Source organism: Tauraco erythrolophus, chromosome 6 (assembly GCF_009769465.1).
Source record: "Tauraco erythrolophus isolate bTauEry1 chromosome 6, bTauEry1.pri, whole genome shotgun sequence".
NCBI lineage: Eukaryota > Metazoa > Chordata > Aves > Musophagiformes > Musophagidae > Tauraco > Tauraco erythrolophus.
This window is the reverse complement of record NC_141470.1, coordinates 57022495-57049630: the sequence shown is the minus strand read 5'-3', so window position 1 is coordinate 57049630 and position 27136 is coordinate 57022495. Positions and strand designations below refer to the sequence as shown.

Below are 27136 nucleotides of genomic sequence, written 5' to 3'. Positions count from 1 at the left end.
AAGTGACCTTCTGTTTTGCTTTGGGAGTAATATCCATACATGCAAATCAAGCATTTTTCTGAAGCTAGGTGATTACACACTGACAAGTGTTCCACTCACATCAGCTTCCACGTTTCATAGTTCCTTCATGTGCCCAGCCCCGTGGTGGTGTCCCTCAGAGGATTATTCATAACTGGTTCTACAACAACAGAATAAATAGTATTTAAAAGCAAATCTATAGTTGCTATCTCCAATTTGTTGTTGAACGTAGAGGCTGTTAGGGGATTGGCCTCTTGCAGGTATTACAACAGTAGTGACCTTTGAGGAGATCTGAAGGAAGAAGAAATGACATTAGCAGTAAATGCCTGAGGAATTTCTAAGTTGGTTGGGAAGGAAGTAGTGTCACAAAGGGAAGCAGACAAACTCTCTTGTCCATAACAGCTTAACGCTGAATTTGCCCAAGTGGGTTTTGAACTAGCTTAGTTTTACTCTGTGACAAATTAGTTGCCTTTGCCATAAGATTTGACAAACCAGAATCTATGTCTTTGTCAATATTTATTCGCAAACTGACTAGGGTGCAGATATCGTGTCTGAGCCAAATTCTGCTGTCCTCTAGAACGCAGTTGTGGGGCAAAGAACTGTGTGTTACAATAGGCTCATCATCCTACCAGTGCACTTTTTCCTTCTGTAGGGTTTTTTCCCCCTTGAAATTATCACAGCTAATGCCTGTCAGTGCCTTAACTGTGTACTTTGATACGAATACTGTGTCTCTGCAACATCTTAGAGCCTACGGTGAAAGCATGTTGCAGTTGAGTTTATTGGAAGACTACGGAAGACAGCTTCTGTGTGGTGGTTGAAATTTCTTTTTATAATTTTTTCTCTTATGTCAAGGTCTGAGCTGAGCTGAACCAAAATGGCAATTTCTAACTTTTTACTGCCTTCCAGCATTACATGTCTGAATCCAACCCTCACAGCAGGCATCCTTCTTTTCCAGCATAGGATCTGTGTGCAGGCCAGCCATATGGTGTGTGTAATTATTATTTTATAATGGTGTTATTGCTCTCTAGCTGCCCAGTAAACTCAGTGCAGTTTCAGTAAACTATATACGTCAGCATAAGAACTCTAGACTTGAATGATTTTCTTCACTTTTATACAATAGTAGGTGTGAAGGAGAAAAAAAGATTCCATTTAATTTATAGAAACTGTATAAAGTTTATAGAGTCTCTACAATCATCTCAAATGAAAAGGTTGTGGAGAAGAGGAGTTGCACAGAAACTGGGAGGTCCACAAAGCTGGAGAAGAATAACAGTTAAAGGCACACATCAGTAAATACCTGTGTTGAACTTTACCCATTAACTCTACCGGTGAGCATATGGACTGCATTAGGGGTCTGTCTGCCTTAGGGCTTTTATAAACAGATTTCCTCCCCTTTCCTCTTCCCCATCCAGTTACTATGGCTTTAGACTATTACAGAATCAAATAGTGTCCACTGTGGGGGTCATCGTTCTTACTGGTAAGAGTCTGTTTTCTGTAGAAACGTTCAGTGAGTGGTGTCAGAAGCATGTGTATATATGCAAGTGCTTTCCTGAACGTGCCTGGATTTTTTTCGGTGTGCGAGTTTCCTGAAGCAGTAATACCAGCTTGGCTTGCTCATCCTTTCAGGCATATGTGCAACTCTAATTTGCATCGATGGCAGAATTTCTGCAGCAAAATTAGGAGCCAATGTGTGCTCAGATTTATGGATGATCTGCAAATAAACACAGCTCTCTTTTGCATCCTTATTTACCCTGAAAATGAAGGTTGCCAAAGTGACTGGTGAAAAATAGGACCAGAAACCAAGAAACCAAGCCTCTGATGAAATCAGAAAACATTAATTTTGCTTCTATATGCCCTTCTGTGTTTCCTCTTTAATTTTGGTCGACACTGGAAGTCTGTAGAGCCATCCTGTTTGATAAGGTTACCTGTCCTCCCCAAAATCTGGCACTGCCCCTGTCCTCCCCAAAACCTGGCACCGCCCATCTGAGCATTCCTGAGCATTTCAGGCAAGCTGAAGAAAGAGGTGACCACGTTGAGTGCTGCTAGCTCCTGCACCCGTTCTGCCTTCCCCTTTGCATCAACACATGTATTTGGACAAAAAGAAGCGTATCTGGAAACAGATCTGGCTTAACATTAACCTCCACCCACCCTCAAAAGTTAATTTTAACAGTTTGATTATGGAAGTTACACCCTAGGTGACACATAGCACTTCTACCGCTCAGCTGTGGATGCGTGAGTGCATGGAAAGCCAGTTCTGGGGTTGAGGTGCTGAAGGAAGGGAAGCCCAAGAAAGATGTGACATGTCTCGTAGTTTATTGTACTTTGAGATTTGTAGGTGGTAAATGCTGTGGGTTTTTTACAGATATTCTGGAACCCTAATATAATTTACAGTTTCATTTATAGAGAGCTGTTTCAAATCTGTGCACATTCTTCTAAGATATTTTAAAAGAAAAGCCAACAGCAATAATTAGTTTGGCATTTTCCATGTTTTCTAAAGCACTTAAGGGGTAATGGCTTTTTTTAACCAATCTTACATAAAATCAGGTTTTACAGGAATAAGGGGACTTAAAAGGCCTGAATGGCCATCAGTGACAGATGTAATTCATGCTGAAAGCTCTATTCCAATACATCAAAATAAGGAAAACAATTATACATATGATTAGAGGCTGCTGACCCTTCAGTTAAAATGATCAAAAAGAACAATATTAAAATTTGATTTATGGAAGCCGCTACTTAGCCTATAATTAGTCTGACCAATAAAAACAAATCAGACTTCTACAGAACGTGATTTCCCAGTAGATAGGTTAGCTATTTTTGTAGGGCCAAAGAACCACCAAATGGTTTTAAAATATATTTTATATGCTCTATGTGTAAATTGAAATACAGCATATAACTAGTTTAAATGTTTTTTTGTTCATAAATTGCCAGATTTCCTTAATTCAAGTGAAATTTGAGAACCACTTGAGAATAATTGTCTCTAAAATGAAATATTGCTTTGTTAGTCTACATCATTTATATTAAATATACGCTTTACTTTTTTATATTAGAAGGTAAATGTAAGTTGGTCAGTAATATGATTCCCCTTACACTTTTGCTGTAGTTCACTATGGAAATGGATTCAGGAAATGGCAGATGTGATTAAAAACACTTCAGCTGGCCCAAGAGCTGTTTGTACAGCGCCTAGCATAGAGCCCTTCTGGCAAGGAATGAGCACTCCTCATCTTCTTGCAATATAAATAAAATGATTCTTCAATGTAGGGTCTTGCAGTTTTGATTCTTAATGCACTAGTTAGGAGATTGGGAAGATGAGATTTGATGAGCCTTTTCCATTCGTAAGAATGCAGGCAAAATTGTTGCATTGGCTAATGCGGTCCTGTTTCCTTGTGCATGCAACTAAGCACATTGGAATCCACGACAGCCTCATTTGCATGAGGGTGTCAGAGGCATAATCCTATAAATTGACATAGAAGGGTCAAGCTGCCTGCTTAGAATCTAACATCACCAGAGAGCTGCGCACAACATATAAATCTCAATGTAGCACAAAAGCTACATTGGAGATTGCAAAGCTAAGAGAGACTTCTTCCTACATCCTTTAGAAGTCATCTGCAAGTCTATAGCTGATGTCTGGGCAAAGAAATTGAATAAAACACCATAGCTCAACCTTATATCTCCTTATTTGGAGTATATTTGCTTTATTCATAGAGCTCTCGCGAATTCTGACTTTTTTGTGCATCAGTTTTTGAAATTTCCTACCAGCTTTCCCTCTTCTGGAAACTCAAGTGCTGTTTTTTGTTTCTGATATTTCTAGTGGAACGGGAAAACGTACAGAAAAGGACATTCACCAGATGGATAAACCTACATTTGGGAAAGGTAAGACTGACAAACAGTTTTGATATTGAGATAAAGCAACACAGCTATAGACAGACTGAAGTTAATTCATTTTAAAGTAGTTAAAATTTGAAAATACAGTTGACTTCTGTTCATATGGGGAGGTTTGGAGGAGAATGAAGGGAAGGTGAAAGCAAGTTTCTGGGTAAATGAAAATGGCTTTTCAGGCACAACGGATGCTTGGTTGGCTTTAGTTCATCTCAGGTGCATTTAAGTCTTTACTGCTACTGACTGTTATCATGAGGCTAGAATTTTCCCACAGAACGTACCCACATAAAATCAAGTGTGGTTTAGGCTGTTCTGAGGTGATGATGGCTGTGTTCTTCCCTGGACTGGAAGTTCGAACATCTGAGGCATCATGGCCAAAGACAGATGTTCTTCAGAACCTGGCTTCATCCCAGATATGCAGATGGGAAACATTAATTCCTTGTCAGTCATGTTTTGGAGGGACTGTATGATAGGATCTTTACATATCCACCACTTATGTTAGGGAACTAATTTTTGGACATCGCTTCATATTTTTAAGATGTAATTGTTTCTTAATCATATCATAATTTGGCTATTAAGCCTAGTTTACTGTTCTTATTGATAACAGATGCATACTAACTCTCCTGAGCAGTCTGCCACCCAGAGAATGATTTTCCTGCTCTTGGGGATGAAAGAAGAAAATAACTTCTTAGTATTACTGAGACAGCAGCAATGCTTAGTGCAGCATCAAGGAATGAGACCAGCTTCCTAACCTAGACTAACAGTCCTAACTTGGATTGGAGTTTGGGCTTCACAGTGCTCTTAGTATCTGTGGCTAAATTTCATAAAGTACAGATTGAGACTAAGTTTGGGTTACAAGCTGACTCTCAGTCTAGCTCCTGTAGTTCTTGGAAAGTGATTGCATTTCAGACATAGTAAAGCAAAAGGGTTTTAGAAAAAAGGCATCACATACGTAGTTGCTTAAGTCCACTACTCTGCAGTGAGTGTTGCTAAAGGAATAAGGAGATCCTCTTAAATCTCACTGGAAAATCAGAATAAGGCTAGCTGGAAATGTTTTGACTAGCAATTGCTCCCAAAGGTCCCTCAGAACGAAGACAGAGTTACGTGATTCCTTTGTGAATTAGGCTCTTGGGCTTTAAACTAACTGCAATTTTGGAAGTTGTCAAAAAGGGTTGTCAAATATATGACTGTGGAGAAGGTCTTTGATTTACAGAAGGAATTATATCATTAAAAAGGCTGTAGGGTGCTGTTAATTCTGCTGTGCCAAGCATATGAAGTCTTAGAAACTTTGTGGGCAGGTAAACTGTTTTCTCTGGAGTGCATACAAATTTTTTTCCTCTGTGATTCAACACCAAAAAAAGATTTTCTGAAGAAAGGGCAAAAATCTGCTGCTATATTAATGTTTTTCCTGGAAGTGGCATAATAAACATATCCCTGTAAATGACAAGAGCTTTGCTGAAGACCTCTCTAATTATCCTCACGTGATTCCCTGAGGATACCCACTGAGAAAGGTGGCTTCTGCCTGTATCCTTAAAGAAGCACTTCTTGCAGAGTGGCTTCATTCTTTTAAGGGCAGGAGTGAAGTTGTCTTCTTGTACTTCTTCAGGAAACTTATGGTGTATATCTCCTTTTGGAGCAGACCGTCCCTTTTGGGTCATCTTTTAAGAGGAGCTGACTCTGCTGGTCATGGGATAGCTGGGAGTAGTCTGCATCTTCTGACTTCTGGTGGTTGTTGTCTAAAGTAATGAAAGAATAAAAACGGTTTGGGTTTGAGGCGTTCAGATAGGTCATTTAATCTTGAAATGAATTATACTTTTCCTTCTTTCAGTATGGAGTATTGTTTAGCACTCTTGGCTAGATTAAAGACTAGTAACAAAAATGTATGGTCCCAGTTTGCCAGAAGCAGTGCTTAATTGAACAGTAGTGCATTGCTCAACCAAAGATAAAAAGATTTGGCTCTTTAGGGACACGTGAGTGAGTGACACCTGAACAGACCGTAATTGCTGCAGCTGAGACTTCCCCTGAGGGCTGAGCTGCCTTGGCAGCATGCCTCACAGCGCACTCATCATCCGACACCTTGGTGAAGAGATGGTTCCCTTTGGAGGAGTTTGCTGAGAAGAGAGAGACACAGTACAAGAAGCTGCTATTTAAAGTACTTTGAAAATACTGGGAAACGGAATGGCACCGCCAGGAACCCTACAGAGGAGACAGGACATTGGGCTGGCTGGATCTCGGACTTATTTCAGCAGGATTCGCTTCTGCTGGACTTAATCTGAGGGATCAGCACCCAACCCTTGGGTAGTTGCTTCCTCAGCAGAATATTTAGCGTGAGAGTCTTTTATGGGAAATCTGGAATAAGTCCTTGTCTGATCTCAATTACATGAGTACTATATCTCAGTTTTAGCTCAAACATTCCTAAGACAGAATTGCCACTGATGTGAAGAAAAGTCAGCCCTTTCTTCCTGCAGGCTAAGATTTATTTCTAGTATCTCTGTCTTGTAAAACTCTCTTTCTTACTCTCTGAAATCATGATGACATACCAAGCAGCACTGCTTTAACACCTCATTTCTTTTCTTCACAGTGCAAGCCTCCTCTGAAAGTGAGAGACTTATTTATTGATATACAAGATGGCAAAATCTTGATGGCACTACTGGAAGTCCTGTCAGGACAAAAGCTGGTATGTATATGAGAGGGAGAAACCTCTGTAGGCATGGAACTCTGTGTGTTCCAAGCAACAATGTATGGACATCCAAGGAATAATGGTGAATTTGGTGCCACGTCTTGGGTATAGAATCATAGAACGGCATAGGCTGGAAGGGACCTTAGAGATCATCTAATCCAACCTCCCTGTCATGGGCAGGGATGCCTCTCAACTAGATCAGGCTACTCAAGGCTCTGTCTAACCTGGCCTTGAACACCTCCAGGGAGGGGGCATCCACAACTTCTCTGGGCAATTTATTCCAAAGTCTCACCACCCTCGTACTGAAGAATTTCTTCCTAAGATCTAATCTAAATATGTTCTCCTTCAACTTAAACCCATTTCCCCATGTCCTATCAGTCAACACTCTTGTAAAAAGTCCCTCCCCAGCCTTCCTGTAAGTTCCCTTCAGGTATTGGAAGGCAGCTTTTAGGTCCCCCCCGAAGTCTTCTCTTTTCAAGGCTGAACAATCCCAGCTCCCGCAACCTGTCCTCATAGCAGAGGTGCTCCAGCCCCTGATCATCTTTGTGGCCTTCCTCTGAACACGCTCCAACAGATCTATGTCTCTCTTATGGTGGGGACACCAGAACTGGACACAGTATTTGAGGTGGGGTCTCACAAGACCAGAGTAGAGGGGGAGAATCACCTCTCTTGACCTGCTGACCACGCTTCTCTTGGTACATCCCAGGATGCAGTTGGCCTTCTGGGCCGCATGAGCGCACTGCCGGCTCATGTTGAGCTTCTCATCTATAAACACCCCCAAATCCTTCTTTTCAGGGCTAGTCTCAACCCACTCTGTGCCCAGTTTGTATTTGTGCCTAGGATTGGCCCGACCCAGGTGAAGGACCTTGCATTTTGACTTGTTGAAGTATAGTAATACGCGTTTCAGCAACTTCATTGTAATTTCCTTATGTTACAGGCTGGTGTCCTGAGTTGTAACTTAGGTTTCAAGGAAATAATAGAATTATATATATATATGTGTGTATATATATACTGTGTATGTATATAGTGATGTATGTGCACTGGCAGCCCAGAAAGCCAACCGTATCCTGGGCTGCATCCAAAGAAGTGTGGCCAGCAGGTCGAGGGAGGTGATTCTACCCCTCTACTCTGCTCTCGTAAGACCGCATATACACACACACACATATATAACTATATGTAACTATATACATATATATATAAAACTATATACATAAATATATAACTATGGTGTAAATGGTGTGTGATTAGTGTAAATGTTCCTACCCCTCAGTTTTTTTAAGGTTTTAATATGTTAATGCTCACATACTCCATTTGGAGATCATCCAAGTCACATTACCAAGAAGAGATATATTTGCTTGTATTATTTTTTAATCCATAAATTATGTTTCTGTTTTGTCTAATGACACTTAATAGGTCTGCTAGTGCTTGGTGTAGTTGTGAGTTTAGTTCTGGTATCCTGGTTCAGGTTTAAGTAGTCATACTGATATGGTCTAAGTCTGAAGGGCAAAGTCTCACCGGAGTTGTCTTCTCTCCTCCTTTCTTTGTAAGAGGTGTATAAAGTTCCACATACTAGAAGTGGAAACGCCCAGTGCAAATATAAATGACTGATTACAGTTGACTGTAATGTTTTCTTTCTACATCAATCTTGTCAGCAAGTACTCTCTTCTGTGTGAGTATCACACTTGGGTAAGAGGAGAGACCTGTTCTGCAGCCATCTCACTGCTGCAGATGCACTTGCAATCACCTGGTGATGCTCTATAGTGACTGAACCATCTACATACTGCAGAATGAATGTCCGCTGTGGTGACACATTCGGAACTGCCTATTTTTTAATATTCTTGCAGTTTTGGGGAGCTGTAGCAGAAGCAGCAGAGTCTGTGTGTGCATTCATACAGATCACATTGAGAGCCAGCCTGGAAAGGACATTACAGTAAATCCTGAGCTATATGCCCTGGAAGGTCAGGGAGAAGGGCAAGGGAGGAGGTAAGGTCAGCTGGCCAAACTTGTTGTGCTGGCAGTGAAATGTTCCTGCACACATGTGATAAAAGCAGTGTGCCAAAGTGGAATTGCAGGGAGACAGGCATGCAACAGTCTGTTTCATCTCTACCAAAGTGAAGGTTTCTGCCTCCCACCTTCCTGTGCCTGCTACGAAAACTGTTCATGCTTCCTAATCAGGAATCCTTGAATTTAATTCAAGACAAAAAAAAAAAAAAAATCTGTTACTGTGAATTTTTAGGTAAATTTGATCCTGTGACTGCATATGGTTGGGGAGTGATTACATAAATAATCAACGTGGCAGGTCCAAGAGAATGATAACATCTGGAGAGCAGGAAAGCTGGTTGCTAACCCTGTTTTGCTACAGCAAGGGCAGATCATGTAGTTGAAGCACTTCACTGATCAGAAAAGATGGCAATAATTTTATATAGGTAGATTTCTTTAGCTTTGTTTAGCTTCTGTGTTTGTAGGTTTTTAAGCTGTGTGTGACATGGTGAATAACTCCACTATTTTTAAAAACAGCATGGCTCTTATTTTTTTCTAGATGCACGAATACAAATCTTCAACCCATCGCATTTTTCGTTTGAACAACATAGCCAAAGCACTTAAGTTCTTGGAGGACAGTAATGTGAGTATTTCCAAAGGCTGGTCTTGATACCTCCTCTTGATATATGTTGCAAATTGTGGTTGTTGTAATTGTAACTAGTCTGATGCACTGCATGTACACAGGAGCAATGCACTGCTTAAAGGCACTGTGACTTACCTTAGCAAGGCTCAAAAGCCACATAAAAATGCTCAACGAGAACACTTACAGAGTCTAAAACGAGGATTATTTGTTCATTTTATAATGTAAAAGTTCAACAGGATTAAAGGATTAGGAACCCAATATTAAAAGAAAAGAAAAAGAAATGCAAGTAATCTTTATGAACTAGGTCTTAGTGGCATTACTTCGGTTATGCTGAAGGTAGATGACTTTCCTTCCTTTCATCAGAAATACTTACAGTATTAAAAACATGTATTTATCTTGTAAACTGCTGCAGCAGCTGATCATGAGTCAAAGGCAAAAGAAAATTGAATCTGGGAACATGACATAAATGCTTAATACAGGATATAACTTCCCTCATAGCCAGTGTGGCACTGCAACATCACTTCCTAAAATTGTAAGTGACCAAGCAATATCAGACCTTCTAGCTTGAAATGGTTCAATTATCATTTTTCTTTTTGGATTTCTCCCATTAGGGCTTTATTCTAAATCCACACTTCCAGATGTTCCAATCTCCTTTTGGAAAGTCCACCAGTAAGGGCTGCTCTGGCCCTAGATGTGTATGTCTACATGTCCTGCTATAGAACTGCTAAGAAATATTTTACAAGTTCTCAGATTTCTTAACAGTTTCCCAGTTGCTTTCTACCCAAATCCAGCTAAGTCCCACTGGCAGATGAGTTTTTTTTCTCTCTGCTGATACCAATGCGTTGCAGAGCTGCAGCTGAAGTGTGTCTGTTTGCTGGGACCTTGCTAAGGAAGAAGCCAGAAACTCAATGAGCAAGGGCAGACAGGAGGAGCCTTGGACACAGGCAGACTTTTACTTAGTAGCGCTAAACCACCTACTTTTCTATGGATTTCTTGTTTCCTTAAGAGTAAGCAGCCAGTATCTTATAGCCAGGTATCTCTACTGGGCTGGGTGACAAACATAAGCAGCAGTAAGAGGACAGAGCTGACACTGAGAGCAGTCTAATGTTAAATGCCACTTGCTCCCCATTTTGGAGAAACTGCCGTTAAAATGTACTAGGTCTTAAAGGTTTCCCCATGGCAAATAACTTGGAGCTAGCAAGAAATCTAAGCCTCGAAATATGACAGCTAGAGGTGTCTTCTTGCTAAGATTAAAAACTACTGTGCGAACCACTAGATAAAAAGTTATTTTGCTTTCCTTTTTTCAGTTTAACCAAACCGGTTAGTAAAGGGTGATGATGAAAGTGTTGGCAAAATGCCTTGGCTGCCAGGAGCTTCGGGGTTAGATATTAAACCACAGTGGGTGGAACCCGTCACCGTACGCTTCTGTGGAAGTGGGGCAGCAGGCTAAAGTACTGCTAAGTGATTCGTCATGTACAGGATTTCTTAGTGATAAATGGGCTGTATGCTGGGCTTTAACTCAGTCTGGGTGCCATGTGTGGTACTGACAGCTTCCTTGCTTCCTCCCTCCTCCGTGACCTTTGCCAAAACCAAGTCTGTGTTGTCTAAGAGAATAACATCCTGGTGTTATCAGGTAGAAGAAACCTCAGTGTGGGAAAGTCGAGTTTGCTTGGATTAGGCAACTCTATCCTTTGCTAACTGATTTAATCAGAACTCCGTGACAAGCTGTGTAAGGTGAGATAAGCAAGGAGAAAGGAGATGTATAGCAAAACAGAAGTAAGCAGATCTTAATAGGATTTTAATTTTTGTACGAGAAGTGACTCTCTGCTTTTTAAGAATGAGATCCACTGGAGGGGGCACCATCTCGTTACATTTTAGTATGGAGGAAACACATTTGTGATCCTGAGGATGCAGAACTGGGCTCGCTTCTGTTCTGCAGACTATGCTAGGGGGGCTTGAGATAACAGTTCAATGAGCAGGGTGGTTGTGATCAGGGCAAATTATAATTAGCACAAGATTTCAGTCTTGCTTTTTGGCTGGCCAGTCAGTGGCAGAACTGTTCTGGACATATCCAGTAGTCTCAGTGCATTTTTTGCATTTACCTTGCTTCTTTGAATTCAGCTCCGAATTTGTGATCTCTTCTACAGGTAAAGCTTGTTAGCATTGATGCAGCGGAAATAGCAGATGGAAATTCCTCTCTGGTGCTTGGACTAATATGGAATATAATCCTGTTTTTTCAGGTAATAAAACTTGAATACTTTAATCAAAAGTGAACAGTCTTCATGGTATCAATCTATTCCATCTGAATACTGTTTTTTAAATTGATTTTTAATCCTAAAGAATATAATTAAACATGCTAAACCTGAGCTTTTCCCTCTTAATATACACTAATTTTATACCTGCAGCTGCTTTCATTTTACTTCACTGGACCTATTTTGGTGTAAATAGGAGATAATTTAAGCCCTTGTTTGACTTGGACCAGAATTAGAGCTTCAGATTACTATTTTCCCTTCTCTTCTGTGTCTTCTCAGGGTTTTGCTCCAGATTCCTTGGATCTGAACCAAGGTCTCGGGTTTGGTTCCAGGTCACAGTCTATTTTCAATAACCTTTTCTGGATTTGGTCCAATGTGGGAAATTCCATGTAGAATCACTGATCTCTGGAGACTTAGTCAACGTGGCAAAAATTTGCAACTGATGTGGAGGGCCAAATGAAAGATATTGAAGGGCCTAGAACTGATAAAACTGATTGGAGCCTGAAAACTGATTTAGTGCCGGGCTTAGATTAAAACTGCTCCCTAATCTACACCTATTTTGAAAACATCCATCTAGACAGTACCAAATTCTAATGAACAGATAGAGATAAAGGGAGGGTTTCTGCAAATCTCCTAAGATTATGAGGCTCTTTTGTTCTCTTGGACTCATTTCTAAAAATGGCTACAGGTTTAAAAAATAATCTTGAAGTTGCACTGAGATTTCTCAATCTGAAGAGCGCTTCACAGCACCAATTTGGCCAGACGGACTTGTGGGCAGAGATGGTGCAACCAGAATCTGCCACCCTGGCAGCAGAGGGCATGGGGAGCAGCAGAGTGGCTAATTTGGACTCAGATATCAGTACTGACCAAGGACAGGAGTGCTACTGCTGGTCACCGTTTCTTGACTAAAAATATTTCACTCAAGCGAGTCCTGTGAAGAGAAAGAACGATTTCAATTAGACTAGCTTTTCTTTCAAGGACATGCTGCTTTGCTTTTTGTTTAATACAAGTTCACTGAGTTCAGCCTTAACTGACACCTTGCCCTGTCTGGTTCCTGGGATCGCCAGCTGGGCTGCTGCTGGCCATCGCGCCTGCGCAATACAAGTCGAGAGTTATAATGGACAACCCTGTGATTACCTCTAAAAATTCACTTATGGTGCTGTTATCTTTAAAGTTTGCATGAAAACAAGCACTGAGTTCCCCGTGCAGCCGGTGCTAAACCACAGCACTGTGTGTTTCACCTTTTTTTACAGATTAAGGAGCTGACAGGCAACCTCAACAGGAACTCCTCCTCCTCCAGCCTGTCCTCCGGGCCCAGCGGTCCGGAGTCAGACACATCCCACCCCAGCACTCCCAGTGTGGAGAGAAATGTGTCCATTACAGTGAAGGATCAGCGGAAAGCCATCAGAGCCCTTTTAATCTGGGTGCAGAGGAAAACCAGAAAGTAAGCTCACAAACCCTCATGGGAAACCATATTTTGCCACCTGCACTTTTGAAGCTGAAGCTCTTTTCTCTCTCGTTCCTGGTGTGTGCACTACCATGCTTTGGAAGTCTGCAGGCGTGCAATCTCTGCAGGGGGTGCCTCACTACGGCCCTGTGCCAGCAGTGGCCACCTGACCTTGGCGCCGCGTGCGTCGCTGGTTTCGTGATCCAAGCGTTAAATGTTAACTTGCACTAATCTGCTTGGCGCTGCTTAAAACGAGATCGTTTCCTCCTCCCCCTGCCCCCTGGCTTTCGTGCAGTTCGTTTGATGTCTTTTGCTAATGAAAAGGATAGGCATAAACAAGGGGTGAACTGAAAAAATAAATATATTGAAAGACTTTAGCAACAGCCTTTTGAATTAAGCAGCAGCCCCGAGGGAGCTTCTCGGTGTGCTGCAGAGTGCCTCGAAGGACAGAGCCCCTGTGATGGTCCCTCTTTTCTCAGAACTAAAGAGGGGAAGGGGTGAATCTTAGGTTGCTTCTCAAGAACGTGTAACATTTGGGTCCATTTCTGTTGCTCAACACATCTCTCTCCTATTTAATAAAAAAGCACTTCTTCCGCCAAAGCATTTTGTCTAGTAATGCTTTAAGGTGGCAGAGTTACTGTTGGGTTGAAAAACTTCAGTGTGAGATGTCTAGTGCACGTGTAAATGCTTGGAGTGTATTTTACGTATATTGTTTTCTGACTGTCAGAGTTTTAAAGAGGGCATGGGTCAAACTTAGTTGTACAAGTTGCATAGCTGAATATTTGGCATTTTTATCTGTTGATGGACTTACATGTCCAAATCTGCCTGTGAACACAAATGTTCTGTGTCTAGTGTTGAAGATGATACAAATTTACATCTTAAATACTTGGTCCTGTGGGCGACATCATCCCTTGGTTATCTCCAGTGAAGCTAAGGGTGCTTGTGCAGATAAACTCACTCCATTGAGAACCGTAGTTCACTGCTGCCAGCGCAAAGCGTAGAGGAAGCACAGTTTTAGTCCCAAATTAATGCTGATCATGTCATTAACAGGGAGGTGGTGTAAGGAAAGTGAAGACCAGAGAAGTAAACGCCATAGACTTTTCAGTCCAGCAAAGAGTACAAATTGAAAACATCTAATAGGAGAAAACTGTTCTTGCAACTGCACTATTAAAACCAGAATAGCGTCATTATAATCTTGTTATCCAATGACCTGTGCAGAATTTTCTATTCTGGGTCTGTATTTCATTGCAAGTTGGATGGTTGTTTTTTCCTCTAAAACTCTGGGCATCTAACACACTTGTGGTTTATGCATATACTGACGCCATTTGCATTTGGCAAAGCCCAATTTTCTGCTGTAGAAGGCCAAGTACACAGGAATGTGAATCATTTATGCTTATGTTTTTCAATACTTAAGTGTTGGCAGTCTTCCCAAGCTATGGCATTCAAATGCTGGAGAGCAACAGAAACAGGAATCACAGAGACATTTGCTTTTGTGAACATTAAATGTTGTTGCTGAGTTCTTGAGGGCTTTGTTTTTACTAATGACTTCCTACAAGCAGGTTGATGTCAGCTGTTATCCACACCGATCCAGTTTGTGAATCCCTGTGTTTTATGGACATATTTTGTGCATTTTGAAATCCAAAAAGATCTCAAATGTGACAAGTGCAACTGAGCAACCTTACTTTTAACTTTCAGGAGTCTTGGAAAATGATGATGCCTTTGCTTTGGATTTTGTAACACAACCACCCATGTAAATATGTCATTCTGTTTAGGTACGGTGTTGCAGTTCAGGACTTTGCCAGCAGTTGGAGGAGTGGCCTTGCTTTCTTAGCTGTCATAAAAGCAATAGACTCGACTCTGGTAGACATGAAGCAAGCACTGGAGAAATCAGCTCGAGAAAACTTGGAGGATGCTTTCAGCATAGCACAAAATAAGCTGGGTGTTCCTCGGCTCCTAGAACCAGAAGGTAAAACACCTACATCAACTTCGTTGGGTAACATTCAAACTATAATGAATTCATGAATATTGTATTGTAATACCTCCCAGTGATTAGGCTGTCGATGTGATCAGCGTGTTGGGCTGATTGATAAGAAATATAAAAATGAGTTGGTAACTGGGTCGTGGTTGTATCATATTTGTAAGCTCCTGGGGAGCAGAGATCTTACCATAGTTTTAGCTATGTACACTGGTCCAGGTTAATGTTTAGATGCTGTGTGACATCTGCATTACTAGTGGGCATTAATCACCACTCTGTTATGCCAAGAGGTGTCTCAGTAGGTTAGCACCAGTTCGTAATGCCTACAGTCTGTAGAGACTAAATGTCACTCCAGGATGAAGTATGTGAGTCTGCCATACCAGCAAAATGGGTAGATACCTATTCAAATGTATTTGCATCTTCCAGTTTTCTTCTTTACAATGCATATATACACATATATATATATTTATATATGTAAATATAAGCATACATGTTTGTATATAAATATATGTATATAAATGGAGCTGCTTCTTGCAGTCTTTTCTACTGAACTCTACTAGACAGGTATTAGGCCTTGATTTTATGACTGAAAGCACAGATTGGTTATTTGTGCTTTCACTGGTCACCTGGTAGAAGAGTGGGCCATCCTGCTGAAAGTAAACCTCTGCTGTCACTCAGCAAGATCACTGTCTAATGACAGTACGAAGGTGGATGAAAAGGGATTCTGATCAGGGTTCGGTATGTGTTTGGAAATAGGGAAAAATTAATGTGAGTAAGATGTTAAGAACTTTTGAGTACCATGAAAGATGAAAAGGACCATTCTCTCTGATTGTCAGAAAAAGAAATGCATTTGTAGCTGTTATTTCTCTCATCATAAAGGCAGGATAAATGTCTGATGATCTGTTCCTCTGGAAGGGCATTTTAAAGTCATGTGTGCTCAAGCCCCTTCCATCTGTCTCCATAGATATCATGGTGGAATCACCTGATGAACAGTCAATTGTGACGTACGTGGCACAATTTCTGGAGCACTTCCCGGAGCTGGAAGGGGTATGTGTTTACTCCTACATCACATCATTTTTTAAATTTGTTTTGCCATACTTAACATGTCAGATATTGCTGTATTTATCTTCTAGTTTTCTTTCTAAACTGTTTAAAATAAACCACAAACTCAGTTTTAATTTTTCATCCTTTTATTAAACCCAGTCAAATAGGCTTTCATTGGCGATTGCTAAAATGCTTTAGGTAGAATAGTACTTTTAAAAATCTGCATCCAGCTATAACTTTCAGAGGTTAGAATTGGTTACATAGGGTTCTACTACTTTGCTATATTAGTCTCAGAATAAGGCTGAAATTTATCCCTTCATCTATCATGATTCGATGGACTTTGAATTTCATTTTGACTTCTGTCTTCTCAAGTTTGAGGGCCACAATCAACCTGAATGTAGCAGGTCAGACACAAGATACCAGAGGCTGAATGTTGTCGACGCAGCAGTCAAAGGCACTAATAAACTGCAGCTAAAGGAATAGGACTTTAATGCAGATTTCATCAAAAACGAAGAATTGAGGAGCAAGTAGGGACTGACAGTGTCAGGGATTGACAGAGGTGTTTTGGAGAAACAGGATAAACTTATAGAGGAATTATAAAGGATAGGAGACAGAAAACTGAAGAAAAAATGGGAAGTCTCAGGAACTGGAGAAGAGATCTGCATAAGCTGTCAAACTGTTCTGGAGGCTGCTCATACTTCCAGACAAACCTAGTTCAACGTAGTCTTTTTGCTTTGAAAGGGTTCCCAAGGGACTCTGTGTCCCTCGAGTATCTGGGTAAGTTTTTGTATTAGAGTACATGCACATAAATGATGGTTCCTACATGAAAGGCATTTCCTCTCATTTCTTGACTGAATGCTCCAGTTGGTGTGTATTTTGTAGCTTATAAAATTGGTGGGCATTACTAAAGTTACTAGAGTTAGAATTATTATAGTAATCTAATTATGATTATTAGATTAGATGAGCAGTAAGATTTGTTGGCATTAGGATTTGTGGGCATTTTAATAAAAAAAAAGCCTACTTTTTAAAAAAAAAATTTTTCTTTTTTTAAATTTAAATTGGAATGGAATAATCTAGTATATTAATATATTTAACAGTGGATTTAACGGACTTGTTAGATTTATTTTATCCCCATGGTTTGGGATTGTGTCAAAAAGCCAAGTCAGTTGTCTCCACAGGTGCAGCAGGGAGAGATGAATACATTAACAACTGAGGAATAGGCTTGTCTGTATTCTAATCTTCCTGTACAAGTGGCTTCTTGACATTGAGCTTTGTTCAACTCACTTGACTTGCCAAATTGGTTTCCTTACTTTCAAAATAAGTGAGTCATCAATTGGCCATTCACAAGGTAATGAGGTGATGGGCTACCTAGTTACTCTTTCTGTAGTGCCTGGAAAAAGTAAAATGGTGTCTGAGGTATGATTTGTCTTTTAATGTTGTATCATCGCTTATAGGAAGACTTTATAGATCCTGACAAGGAGCTTCCAATTGAATCCACGTACGTCCACATCAAAGACACACCTTCAGAAAAGGAAGGCAAAATCTTGATTTTAAGGGAAAGTGAAGAAAACATGTATACTGTTAATCATGAAAGGAGTCATCCTGCTCCTCCAAAGGTTCATATTGATGATGCACCTGAGAGAATCCCATCAGAAACCATTCCTGAAAAATGTAATGGGAAATCAAGTCAAGTGTCAGATGATGCACAGGAAACATCTGAAGAGGAGCCTCAGAGGCCTACCTCACTTAACATTACAGGATCTGTCAGTTTTGAATCTAGTTCCTCTTGGGAGGTTCTAAGTGATAAATTCGTGCCAGGTGAAGGAGGCATATCTGATGATCCACTGAAACAGAATGATGACCTTTCTCCAGCTGTTCTGACAGATCAGAAAAATTCTGTCAACTCTTTTGAAGACTACTCTGAAGAATTAACTAAAGAATCCTCTACTGAATATGACAATGAAACTAAGAGCTTTTCAGCCAATACTTCTTCTTTGAGTCCATTATCCTGGACTTCAGGCATACTTACAGATGAATCTATAAATAGAGTAGAAGAGAGCAAACCCCAAACTCCAATTCTTTTACCAGAAGATACCTCAAAACAAGATGACACACATAAGTATGTTCTTCATCTGCTGAACGAGGAAATACTGAAACTTCCAGAAAATGAACATACAAAGCAATCACCTGTCTTTGAGGCAACAGAAACTAATCATTGTTCACTGAATGGTTCTAATCTCAAAAGCCAAGAACCATCTACACAGCATGAAACAGATGATGACTCTCTCTCATATGTATCTAGAAATCCAGAGGACCCAGACAGCTGTGATGAATTTGAGTCTTCAGTTGAAGTGCTCTCCAGTTCTTCGAAAGTATCTGTAATACCCCATGATCTCTTTTATTACCCACATTATAATGTTCCCATATCAGCAGTTTTGGATGCTTACCTTGAGCCTTGTATTGAAGGTTATGATACTGGAAATGACAAAGCTTCTTCTGAAACAGTAATGGATGTTTTACATGTGAAGGGCTTACCAGAACAGAACTACAAGGAAGATGCTCCAGAGCCAGACTTAGGGAATAAGCTAGGTGTCCCTCCATCAGAAATGGATACTGAGAATGGGGAGGAGGAAACAACAGATATTAACAGTCACATGAATTCTTCCGATGAAAAAGAAGTGCCATTACTAGTAGGAGAAGAGTTAGAAATTGAAAAAGATGGCAAAAAGGCCACCAACTATCAAGATTCCACCATTCCACAACATCCTGAGGTATTTTATTTTTTTATTACCAGCATTTCGTTGCATATATATGGAGGATTAGCATCTGACCTTAATGGTTTTCATTTGCTTTTGTTTTGCAATGCTTTGGAGAAATATGTAAAATATGCTTGGTTTCCTGTCCAGTAAAGCTGTTTGCCACAGCCCTCTACTGGAATGAAGGGAATTGCAGATCCCTGAGAAGATCTGACATTAAAAGAGAGAATAAGCTCTAATACTAATAGTACTGCAAAAATATGAATTTTAATTATGTTTTAAAGTAGTTTGAAGCTCCTGTATAATCCTTAGGCATAAAAGATGGTCACAGATGGGTTTTTCAATAATTTGTAATGAGATGAACAGAAAGTAGTATTGCTGATACAGAAAGGATGCAGGCAAGGGTAATTTTTGTCTGAATGCAGGTAAGTTTGCCTATGAAAACCTAAACCAATTTGAGTAGGATAAATGACGTGGGTAGAATGAAGGCTTGTCTACACTGGAGGAAGAGAAAAGGGTGATTTTTGGTAATTATTCTGTGTATTGGATTTAGGCATTTTGCTGCTGCATCTCTTCTCGCAGACACCGATTTTGAATTGTCTTAAAAGTTTTCTAACGCAGTAATTTTAGACAGTGTTTTTCAGGAATGAGTGTCCATTTAATGTTACTCTATATGTTACTTAGACAAGTTGCTTGGACATGTTTTGGTCCTGCCACTTACTAGAGTAATGAAGTCAATTTGCTGTTAGCTTCAATTTGAGATAGATTAAAAAAAGCCTTAGCAGATTACTTCAAAGAGTCATGTCATGTCAAGACTTCTTATATAAAAAGAACTGACGACTAATTGTATGTGTGTTGAACTGATGATACATTATAGCTCAATGTATCCAAAATGATTTTCAAGAAATGAATTGCTTTTTATTCTCATTAGTGAGACCTTCAATCTTGCGCTACATACAATTTAGCATCTGAGTAGGCTACACCACTAAGATATTTAGAAGGGCAGGGAAACAGTCTTGTTGTCTAATGCAGAACATTTCTTAATTTCAGCAGGCCATAGTAGAACATCTAGAGGATTTATCAATAGCCATAAAGACACCAGAAAACAGTAGTAATAGGGAGGAAGAAGGGAAAAATATCATAAAAGCAGAAGACCTGCAGATCTCAGAAGTTGCCACTACTGCTCTGTCAGAAGATAAACTGGAAGCAATTGCTGATTGTCAGGAATTTATCAGGTATTTCACATTAACTTTGTCTTAAATACACCTAACTAGTATGAATGCATGGTCTTTTGAAGTGTGCCCTGTTCATTTGGTGTTTCTTGTAGACTTCTTTTAGGAGCAGTGTATTGGACTCCTTGGCTTCTTCCTGTGTTTAACTTAAACACGTTGAGTGATTTGGTGCCAAAGGGACTTGATTTGACTTTGCTATACAAGCTTTGCTGTGCAAAACCCAACTGGAACCTCAGTGCATTTTGAACATGGCAGTGTTACAACTGTTTTTCCAACCGAGTGTTCTGTAACGTAGATGAAATATTCATTCCTACAGATATTTGCTGGCCTTTTTTCTATCTCTGAACAAGTGAACAACACTGGGATAGGTTGACCTTGGCTGGCCACCAGCTGCCCACCAAGCCACTCTCTCACTCCCCATCCTCAGCAGAATGGAGGGAGAAAATAAGATGAAAAACTTATGAGTCAAGGTAAAGGCAGTTTAATGAAAAAAAGCAAAGGCCACATGTGGAAACGAAGCAAAAGAAGACCAAAAGAAAAAGAAAATATTTATTCTCTACTTCCCATCAGCAGGCAATATCCAGCCACTTCCTGGGAAGTAGGGCCTCAGTAGGTGTAGTGGTTGCCTCAGAAGACAAATGCCTTAATAAGGAATGTGTATGTGTGTCCCTCCCTCTGCCAGCTTCCTCCTTTTTCTTAGATGTTTTCATCTGGTATGGAATATCCCTTTGGTCAGTTTGGGTCAGCTGACACACTGGTGCGTTATCAGCACCGTTCTGGCTACAAATACAAAGCACAGCACTAGAAGGGCTGCTAGAGGGAAAGTTAACTGCACCCCAGCCAGACCCAGTACAGACACGCTCAGCTAATTTTGGACATGGAGTGGGTTGGACACTCCAAAATTAGTGGAATCCTAATGTCCAACACACTCCACTAATTTTGGAGTGGACACACTCCATTCTCTTCTGTTCTCTCTTATGCCCTGATTTAGCTCTTAGGTAACGTATTAGAGTGGGACATGAACTGTAATTTGTTGATGCTTATCACTATAGCACTGTAATGAATTTGAAAGAGTTTGTGTAGAAGAACCCATTGCCTCCTTCAATCTTTCTGTTCCCTGCAAGGTCTGTCAATTTTTTATTTATATAAACAGCCATAGAACCGGGGGTATACTCTCACTTAATTGTCAGTGATGTCAAAGGCGCAAAAAGCCTATCAGATCCCATTTTCAGAAAAGACTCCAATTTGAGCATAGAGATTCTTTATCGTGGGTCAGATTTTCCCAAAGCTATTTTTCATAATGTTACTGATAAATTCAAGTCCATATTCTAATACTTGTAACAATGCATATTTGTGGTTTTGCATAGCTTCAAACTAGCATGTGCAATTGCAGTGGCTCTCTCTGAAGTCAAAACAAAACTTAGCTTTATGAATTTAAAAACTTTGCTTTTACATATATTTCAGAACCAGTGACAGCGATTCCAACATTTACCTCCGAAAAAAATCTCCTAATACTTCTGAGGAGGTAAGTCTGTGGCAATTTACCTATCCTTGTTTCTCCATTTCTCTTAAACTCCAAAAGTTCACATACCATAAAAGGGTCTACTACATATCCAAAGCTCTGTGATAATACAAAAGCCCTGGGACTTCTAATAATTTTAGCACCAAAACCAGGCATAGCTGAAAAGCTTTACTGAACTCTCCTAAATGTATGGAACTGACCTTACTGAACGTTGAACAAACACAGAAAGGAGTACCTAATGCTACAGTTAAATCTATTGTAACTTCAAGGCTTACTTCATCATAACTGTATAGCTGCAACATTTCACTTCTTTGAAGCTGTCTTTATTTTCTGCTCCGGTTTCTTTTAGTGTGTGCATTCTCTGTATGTATGTTGGTGTCCTGGTTACAGCCCTGCAAAAACGCTGGGTGTCTCTTGCAGTGCACTTTTTATGAAAGATTGGCCTCTTTCCCTCTCCATCATACTGGCGGTGTATTACATTAACTCAATAGCCGCAGCTAGCCCTAAAAGAAATTTAGTTGTAATGTGAAACTGCATCCTTAATGGCAGATGAAATTCATATTGGTTTCTTGAGAGCACGCTATACAACTGAGCTCTGGGTTTTTACTTTCTGAGTCAGAAGGAATGGACAGCATCAGCAATCTGGGCACACTAAGCAAGGGTAGGAATATGGCTCTTCTCAGCACAAAATAAAAATTCTGACCATCTTAGAGTTTTAAAGAAACGCTGCTACCAATGTTCAAAGAAACTGAGGTTTCACACAGATGCTTTAGTTTTGCAACGCTATCAGAGCTACTAGAAATATATATCAATGAGGGGAGCTTTATTCAACTGAGTGAAAGCAGTTGAAAGCAAAAAAATTTTTTTTTCACATCTTTTTTCCTTTTCTATGTGTGTACCAGATGCAGTGGTGGATGTGCTGGCAGGGAATAAATTTATAGGCGCACTTTCATTTTATTTGAGCAAGCGTTAGACATACTCTGCATAAAATACACACACAATTACCATCTTTGCAAGATGCTGAATTTTATTTTTTTATATAATCTATTCCTGGTTTGTTTAAGGAAACCTATGGTGTAAATGAGCAGAAGATGACAGATAAGAGTGAAAATCCATTAATCATCAGGTGAGTCATTCTTATTCAAACAAAGCCTTTTGCAAGGAATCCGTAACTCCTGGGTACTTCTAACAATGTTACAAAGGGAAATGAAAATTAACTATAATGGTAGAGACTGACTGGATGTCTTGTGTAATGGCTCAGAGTCCGTATTTCCCATAGGTGTAACATACAAACTTTCTTTATTGCTCGATCTCTGCCATGACTAAAAGGTTTTTTCTTGACTTGAGAGGAAAGATTCAGCTGCCCAAGCAAGATTGTGAGCACTCTCCCCACATGGTGGATATTTCAGACCAAGAAAACAGTGGGAGGTCTTCAAATACGAGACCCTCTGGCAGTGGTGACTCTTGCCAGGTGTGGAAGACTGTCAAGGCAATGTTCAGTGTGGTCAGTGCTAGGGAAGGATGATAATTCAGTGGAGTTCTGGCCTCTGTTAGAGCACCCAGGAGTTTTCATTATTTGTATGCATGTTTAGTTTAGACTTAGGGTGACGGATCCTGAACAGAGAGTGTGTATCCCTTTGGTATTAGAGTCTACATATCTAAGGAACAAGGATTGCTTTAGGCTTTCCCTCTCAGTTGATGCTGCATAGTACCTCCTAGAAGTTCTAGTTAACATGATGGTTTCATTTAAATGCAGAAAACACACTGTTACAAAAATACATGAATAGTCGTCACAGTTATGCCTGTTTGCAGACTGCTGATATTGAGCAAGTTTTGTGTAATAGGTATATATCCAGTGTAATATCTGAGCAAGTAAGATGCCTCAGGCCAGAAAAAAGACTCATTAAAACAGGCCAAAAAGCAATTTTCTCCAAAAGTAGATTAAAAAAAAGTCTACCAGAGGGTGATTCATGTAGTATTATAAAATTCTAAAATGAGTGTAACATCCTGTGCCTTTTTAAATAAGACCTTTTCTTGTCTTTGTGAGTGCTCTGTGGTGCTGGCAGAGTCCAAGAGGCTTTGCCTTTATGAAGCTGCAATTTTGGAAAGCTGGAATTTTGGAGTTGTCCTACAAAATCCCAGACTGCTACTTGGTTTCTGGAAGTCTTGGGCTTTTTCTGTTTAATATTCTGGTGTCTGACATGAGAATCTCTGAAAGCTGATGATTTGGGGAGAGTATATCAAGTCGGATACAGTGTATAAGTAAATTTGTGGAAGTGTGGTATGTGTTGCCCAGAGCTATGTTTAGGGTTCTGAATATAAAAAGGGCATCTTTTTGACTGACGGAAGTCATCTTACGTCAAAGGACTGTGCTGTAATGGCATGCGTTTAAACTACCTGAGAATTTGGCCAGCGTTTTCAGAGGATTAATTGCTATGTACATTGGCTCCTAGGGAAACCTGCTGCTAAAGCCCATCGTGCACCTCATAAGCTAGCTTGGGCTCCAGCTGACTAGATTGAAATGGTTCATTTAGCCACTGTCTTTTATTCCACTCTCTGATCTTTACAGGAAATATTAACAGTGAGTGTTTTTTCTTCTTTTTCGTGCCTCTTATCAAATTTTCTCCTGCTTTCAGGACGAAAAAAGACTTAGAAGCAAGTGAGACTCCAGCATCAACTCATGAGATTACGACTGTTGAGCAGCCAGAACTATTCTACTTCATCATTTTCTTCTGGGTCCTTGTCTACTGCCTTTTACTCCTTCCACAGCTTCTTAGCAAGAAAGTTTGATCTCTGTGAGGTGTGGAAAAAAAAATGATGGTGGCTGGATTGCTTTGTGTATCTGCATATGAATTAAGTTCCTTCAGGTGAAGCACAAACAGAAATGTAGGACCTGGTATTTGTGTTTATTATCAGGTTGTTCTCAGTTCCTTTACTTGTGCTATGACAGTGTCTAAGCACATTTTATATTATGGTAATTGTGTAAATATATATAAAAATTACCTGATTTAGTAGATGCAATTTTGTACATTTGTGCCTTGCTTTATAAGATGCTAAATAAAACCAGATAATTATCAGTAGAAATATAAACAATTCAGAGCTCTAGTCTTCAAAAATTATTCTTCTGGCTTCATTTACTTAGGCAGGGATGTAGGGCCTGACAGCTGTGGAAGAGGGGTAGTGGTGACTTGCCCATGAATCTGGCCCACCTCCAGCTCCAGGGGCAAGGCTTGAAATGCTTTTTCACTTTTTCCATGGAATTCTTTGAGAGAGCTGTAGGTAGAGCAGAACTGCAGGTGGTGGAACATGCTGACCCCAGGAATTGACAATTCTAATGGCAGTTTGGTGGAACAACAAAATCAGGTTGAAGGTTTATTTGGGTAGGGGAGTTTGTTTTTTTAGGTTTTAAATTCATCTTTATCTTGCACCTTTTGTTATGTTTAATTTGCAGGAATAAATTGGATGTGGAGAACTGTGAAGAACATACATGCTAGCTGCTTCTTAGGAGGGATCATACAGGAAATCTTAGCCCAGAAAATTCTGTAGAGAATACCTGAAGAAATACCCTTTTTCTACATTACTGATGGTGGCCATCTCTGAAAAGATGTTCAAGAAGCTTAATAGTTTTATCACGAATAGATACCAAAACCATAGTTTTTGTTTTGTTTTGTTTTTTTAAAGTACCTTACTCCTCCTGAGGCTGCTTCTGCTTCTTTTTCTCTGCTGCTTTTACTTACTAGATCACATGAAGATTTCTCTTTTCTGAAGATACAAAAAATAATAGGTAATTTAATTTGCTGAAGCTTGTCTTAAGGCATGAGTGCATGGTAAAAGGATTAGAAACATCCTTTAAGTGCCTGAATCAATGGAGAAAGAAATGACAGATGTAAACGTAAATATAGCGAAATGCTGACAGCTGGTATTGACTTTCTAGTGCAACTGAAGACTCATGTGGCTTGTCCGTAGACACAGTTGAGCCTCTTCTCCATCTTGTAATTTTTGTCCACATCAGTGATCACTTTAGGATATTGGATTTAGGATTGTTGCCAGAGGAGGTGTACCTGTGCATTACAGGAGAAAAGAGAAGGCTTTAATTGCAGTAACTTTTCTCTGTGTGACTTTTAGTGAAGTCACTATTTTTCATTGGGACATTTTCAGTTTCATGGTATGCTTTATGAGATTACGTCATGTTGCTTCTTCCACTTGAAAATTGCTAAGGTTGAATGCAATGTGCTTCATAAAATGAGAGGTTTCATAATTTTCATTGAGTGAAAGTTACAACATGTGGCTATAAGTTTTACATGTTTTGTTTTAGCATGTGTGTCTCTGCCCTCTTAGTTTTCAGCTGAACGAATAGTACTTTGTGTCAGAACACATTAGACTATATAGCAATTTATTTGCAGGTATTTAAAACCTCTTTGCAGTCAAGTCGTCTGCTGGGGTAATACTAACCATCCATCACACTTAATTCTTCTTTATAAGCTTTTTGTTTCCCTGGGATTTTTCTTCCAAGCTGCAGTTAGAATTCAATAGCAGCAGTGCATGGCAGGAGATCTCAAACATTGAAGGTAAAAATCTGCATCTCTTTCAGTCAACAGAAAGCTGAAATCTTTTCTATTCTGTCTCGTCACCGTTGACTAAAGCTGGATTCACCTCATGAACCTAAAAATAAGATCCCTTGTGCTTGGTGAGGAACAGATCCAAACTTCTCAACTTAATTCTGTGTATATCAACATAAGTAAAAAAAATAGTCTTTCATCTTGCTAATGAAAATATTCTTCAGAGTTTTGAATCAACTGCTTTGTGATGCATGAACCTGTTTGTGCTTGCTGATGATGACTGTGATACTTTCTTCCAGAAGAAAACCTGTGTTAGAATTTTTGAAGATGCTCTCTTGAAGTAGGCTAAAATATAACATTGAAGCTCTGGTACGTTTTCTTTGAAAAAATAAAACTTAATACAAGAAACTTTTTATCTTCATCCTGAAAACCATTGAATACTAGGCTGGGGCATGGCTGCTATTTAGCAAGGAGCAATGTACGTTAGTTTGGAGCAAAAGTGTTGACAGCTCTTCATTATGTGCCAGTCTTCATAGGCTCCTTTGATTTATGACAACTTTTTCTGAGCCTCTGTCTTGTTCTCTGGTTCTTCCACGTTTCTTAGTCTTCAGCAGAGGTTATCTGGAGTTGAATTACAGTCTCTTCCTAGAACTTTACAGCTATCAAAGTTAAATCAAATAAAATAAGCTTCCTTCTTGTTGTCTTCTCTCCTTCCTCGCAAGAATATGAATCAGAATAAGGAGGTCTTTGGAAGTCTCATCTAAGCAACCGATGCCCACAAAGAATGGAAAAGTGAATAGGAATGCAGTGGTGCTGGCAATTTCGTTACACAGTAATTTCTTCCAAGAGGGAGGAAACCCAGGGTTTTCTTTCTTGTCTCCCACTGCTGAACAGTGACTGAAACAGTGAAATGGGCAGTTTAAGTTTCAAACAGCACCCAGCAATTGTCTTGATCATCTCACCCAATGTTTAAACTGATGTACGCTTTCCAGCCTATCCCATGAAGAGACGGAGATTGTTTCTTCCACGCAAAATAGATGAAAACAAATACTAAATTAGTCCATGATACTTGGTATTAAGTTGCTTTCCGTATTTGGGTTTGCTGGGGTTTTTTTTGCTATAACAGAAGCAGGCTACCATAGCCATTCCATGGGT

At 39.8% G+C, this 27136-nt stretch overlaps 1 protein-coding gene across 2 annotated transcripts in view; it reads left to right on the top strand.

Moving 5' to 3' along the window:
• Positions 1-24212, top strand: part of CLMN (calmin) — a 73201-nt gene extending 48989 nt beyond the window's left edge. The window contains exons 2-14 of one of the 2 annotated variants that reach the window (XM_086613743.1): positions 3824-3885; positions 6473-6568; positions 9111-9194; positions 11342-11434; positions 12700-12890; positions 14666-14859; positions 15833-15915; positions 17367-18683; positions 19722-19903; positions 21365-21425; positions 22487-22548; positions 23470-23544; positions 24059-24212. In XM_086613743.1, coding sequence (XP_086469869.1) covers positions 3824-3885; positions 6473-6568; positions 9111-9194; positions 11342-11434; positions 12700-12890; positions 14666-14859; positions 15833-15915; positions 17367-18683; positions 19722-19903; positions 21365-21425; positions 22487-22548; positions 23470-23544; positions 24059-24212 — 2654 coding nt within the window. The remainder of the gene's footprint in view (positions 1-3823; positions 3886-6472; positions 6569-9110; positions 9195-11341; positions 11435-12699; positions 12891-14665; positions 14860-15832; positions 15916-17366; positions 18684-19721; positions 19904-21364; positions 21426-22486; positions 22549-23469; positions 23545-24058) is intronic. The other variant, XM_086613744.1, reaches the window with a different exon arrangement.
• The last annotated feature ends 2924 nt before the right edge of the window (positions 24213-27136 follow it).